The sequence below is a fragment of the Trachymyrmex septentrionalis genome, unplaced genomic scaffold (genome assembly GCF_001594115.1).
Source record: "Trachymyrmex septentrionalis isolate Tsep2-gDNA-1 unplaced genomic scaffold, Tsep1.0 scaffold35, whole genome shotgun sequence".
Taxonomy (NCBI): Eukaryota; Metazoa; Arthropoda; class Insecta; order Hymenoptera; family Formicidae; genus Trachymyrmex; species Trachymyrmex septentrionalis.
Genome location: NW_017305514.1, coordinates 23,033 through 27,531, shown reverse-complemented (window position 1 = coordinate 27,531; position 4,499 = coordinate 23,033). Strand labels below are relative to the sequence as shown.

General features: G+C 41.6%; 2 protein-coding genes across 2 annotated transcripts in view; one reads left to right on the top strand and one right to left on the bottom strand.

The window, feature by feature from the left end:
- The window catches only part of LOC108750297 (elongation factor-like GTPase 1), a 43,983-nt gene that overhangs the window by 34,626 nt on the left and 4,858 nt on the right, over positions 1-4,499 (top strand). The gene's annotated exons all lie outside the window — the stretch shown is intronic.
- The window catches only part of LOC108750300 (protein giant-lens), a 10,022-nt gene that overhangs the window by 2,685 nt on the left and 2,838 nt on the right, over positions 1-4,499 (bottom strand). The window contains exon 2 of the mRNA XM_018489661.1: positions 537-757. Within this exon, the coding sequence (XP_018345163.1) occupies positions 537-757 (221 nt within the window). The remainder of the gene's footprint in view (positions 1-536; positions 758-4,499) is intronic.

Genomic DNA, 4,499 nt, shown 5'->3' with positions numbered 1-4,499 from the left:
ATACGGTCTGATTTATTCGTGACATTTGAAGACTACACTGTTAGAAATGCCCTTAGATTTTATTAACTTTTAAGTTACACAATTTGAATTTAATTTCACGACGTTACATTTAATGTATTTTTCATGAAAATTTATGAAATTTAACGTACACATTCATTACATTTAAGTAACTACTGTAACTTAATTTTCAGTTAAATCATTCATTACTTTTAATTTCGTTCACGAGCTTAATTACACATAAAGTGGTTACATTTTCTAACAGTGATGACTTAAGACGGTTTTAAATATAAGAACTGACTACGTGTGCGTGTGTGTGAATATCTTGAAAAAGACTGGCTCAATTTTCAATCTGTTTAGAGTAAGACTCGACTTGGAAGAATTTCGAGATTAGAACAATTTCATCCGATTGTTACAATAATACAATAATAGAGTTTAACGTAACGAACGAAGCTAATTGTAAGATCCAAGAACGCAATCGTGGAATCGTCGAGTTCGAGCGGGAAATCGCGGAGAATGCGTGTCGTGATCTAACTAACTTGAAGTAATGACAGATGGGAAGCCGTTTCACGGGCTCGCAGAGCTTGTAGCGGCGCGTTTTATCGGCGATCGTGTGTCCGTCGTCTCCATGAAGACTGCTGGGGCAGGCACGGCCGTTCGGGCAACGACATTGTCTCTCGACCCACGGTGCACCATATAAATCCACCTTGCTACATACCTCGCTCCGGTCCGCACACTCCGGTAACTCCTTCTCGCTATTCTGCGCAAACAAGCACCCGCGTCATTAATAAAGCGATTGACACTCGTTCGCCTTTTCGCAGAAATTCAATTGATCTCTCTCTCTCTCTCTCTCTCTCTCTCTCTCTCTCTCTCTCTCTCTCTCCCGAGATCCGTTCCGGAATGGCGATTTTATCACTTTGTTTATTTCGCGATGGTGCGACACGAGCGCAAATACACCGAGATCAAATTGAATTGCATCGCAGCTGACCGATATATTTGCACAGAAAATACGTCTCTCGACGTTATTAATAAATAAACATCTGCAGGCCTGTTTATTTCTCGGGTATGATAACGGAATTATTAGTAGGACGATTATGATCGCGCGGCGATTGTACCGTTGCGTAATAATAAACGTCTGAGCGCGTCGTGTTGCGTTGTGGGACTATGGTGCTTAATGAAATAAACGGGACGATTGCGCGCAAGATTCGTAACTGAAGTATATCCGCTCTTTCTGCCGGCGATACAAAGTCTGCTATAACTGGACTATTTAGATGTTGCCAGTCCATTCATTGAGGCAATCGCGTACGTCCTGTCCGGCCTATCGTCATCGGCGATGCCAACTATACCGTAAGGCGGCCGTAATCTCGAAATATCTGCTGAGAATATCGTTTAGATTTTTGCACTAAACTCTTTTCCATTATTTCACAATCTCGCTCTTCTCATATCTCATATTCTGTCTTTTTTTTTTCTTTTTTTTTTTCAAGTAACAGTTTTTATAAACTAACGAAAACTTGGCTCGCCACGAATGAATTTGTAATATCAAATTTCGTCGTAGTTTGCTGTGAAGCAGAAATTAATCTGCTTCCCTTCTCCTCCGATCTTGTATTACGTTACGGATTTACGGAGTGCAAAAAACGATTTAAAAAAAGCTGTCTTCGAGCGATCGCGCTCGTGATTTCTGTTAACGCGATACGCATTTATCGAGGTGCACCTCGATAGTGCGTGAGTCGAAGTAGTTGAAGCAACGTAGCCATTCAGCGAAGAAACGTTCGAGGAAATGGTCTTCCGCCGTTTTACCGCCGACTGTGAGCATTCGACTTTTTGCTATGACCATCCGTTCATCTCGTTTGTCTTTTTGTCGCTCCCTCAGATGTAGTTTCTACTATTACTACTACTACCATTACTATTACACTACTTACTACGATCATTCGTCACGGCACAATGGATCGAACGAATAGCTTTTTATAAGGAAAAATCCTCTTTTTCGTCCCGCGTTCCTTTAGACATCCGTTCGCATTTATATGTATAAAAATCTTGCCTACCAGCTTCCGAATAATTTTTTATTTGCTTACGATATTGCTTGGAGTTTCCGCAACAAATTGAAGAGATGACTTAAAAATTTACAGAAAAATTCTTTAGCTAACAAATTATAAAAAGGCGGTATTTTCTAAGGTAATTTTTAAAAACAAATTTTTAAGACAAAACTCACTTTCTATATAGAGTCATATAAATCTGAACGAAATGAGATTTAAATCGAATTTTCGAGTTTGATTTTCCCCTGTTCAGTGTCTTTCAATATTCTCCACACAATGAGAGGGTTATTATACGCGGAGAGAATTTTTTCTTACAGTTTACCCTGAAAATATGACAGCCATGGGACAACATTGTATTTCGAAGAATTTTAATATAAATCTCTCTCATTCATTAATAAACCTACAATAAAAAGTATAAAATAAGTTTGATTAATTTTACCGAAGTGCATGGTAAAAATCTTTAAAATATTGTATTGTATCACAACTACCATATTTTCAGGGTAAATTTTCAAAGAAAATTCTCTCTGTGTGTTGGAAAATCGGATTCAAATTTTATTTCGTTTAGAATTGTGTACCAGCTTATCCTACATAATTGATGTTTTTCATAAATTTCTATATTATTATATACACATAATATATAAATTTACGATTTAATACCACATTCGTCCAATTAAACAAAAAATCTATTTGGCCATATGCGCAGGTGGTGTATATATATATATAAATAATTTACAATTACAGAAGACTCACATCCGTCAAGGATGTTTTTAAGCCGCGCTCATCCATCTCACGGCATTATGTCCCGATTTCAATCGCTTCCGATTGTTAATCGCGTTTGTCCGCATTATAAATATATCCTTCCCGCGCGGCCTTCCCTACGCATCTCTTTATCCCACTTCCGTCGGCTCTCTACGAGCGAAAGAAAAGACGAAGCGGAACGAAAGGCGACGGAAGGTTTTTGAAGCTGATATAGCGGGAGCGAGCAGCGGGATTCACGCACGTACACACGCGTACACACACGGAGAGAACGGCGGTAAACTAAAATGGGATAATAGAAGGACCGGAAGGGCGCCGTAAACCATCCGGAAGTTCTCACGCGTCTCTCGCTTCTCGCACGGCCGCAATGAAAATGACACCTGGCACTCGGGATGGACATACTACACGAAGGCAAAGAAGGAGAAGAAGGAGGAGGAGGAGAAGGAGGAGGAGGAGGGAGGAGGAGCCGCTAGGCATCAGTGACGATGGAGGAGAAGGGCCGCGCGAGACGAGGAACGAGATGTGGAACAAAAAAAAAAGTGAAAGAGAGAAAAGAAGAAAAGAGAGGCGAGAGACGCACAACGACGCAGGGAATCTGGTCGGATGGATGGATGGATGGATGGCGTTAGTAAAAAGAAAGATCTCTCGCTCATCGTTCCATATAGCCGTACCGGATGTCTCTGAGCCTGGAAATCTTGCCGTGCGATCGAAAGCATAATGGCACTGGCTGCCCCGTATATATATCTCGCCGGGATAATTAATCGTTGCTCGATGCGTATCTACTGTAATTGTCCGAAGAGATAATCGTAATAGGCACACGTGTCTGATCATGAATGGAGCGATCTACCACGGAAAAGGATTACGCCCTCTTCGATTGAATTTTGATTTGTTTAAGATCAGTAATATAAGATCAACAAATCCCACTTCTCGTATTAAATTATTTCTCTTTAAACACGTTTTTCGTGAGAGAGAGAGAGAAAAAAATGAAATATTCAAAGAAATATTATGAGGAAACGGATTATTTCTTCTTGGCGTTAAATCTTCTTAAGAAAAACCCTATTCCTCGATTGTGTTGAAAATGGCATTTTCGGCTACACCGGATGTGCCTTCGATTGTATTTTCCTGCTCTTTTCATTTCTACGTTTATTGTTAGAGGGGCGCAGGTAGTAGGCAACATGATTGTTGTACTAATCTACGGCTACCTGTTAACAACTGAAAGAGAGAGAGAGAGCGAGAGAGAGAGAGAGAGAGAGAGAGAGAGAGAGAGAGAGAGATATGAGAATACAATAAAAAGGGAAGTTTGTTTTTCAAGAGCGATTTTGTGGTGCCGCGTGATTCTCGTCCGATATGCAAGGAGCAGTTCTCTCTCCTCGACGACATCGTCGTCATCCCCACCGTGTTGTTCTTGCGCACGTACTCTCGGCCCACGTGCGAACGTACGTATCTACGATACGTTGTACTTGGGTGTCGCGCCTGTCCGCACGTGTATACCTACGCACTGTACCTTTTCGTGGACACGTATGCACGCACGCACGCACGCACGCACACGCGCGTGCGTATATACCGTCGACACGTAGGTGTTTACAGCAACGACAGCAGCAACAGGTTCGAGCATCGAGTGGGCGCCGCTCTTTGCTAACGGCTACGTTTCCCTCTCCTTCTACTTCCTGCGCCTGTAAGCGGACGATTTAGCTTCAAATCCACGGAATGCTA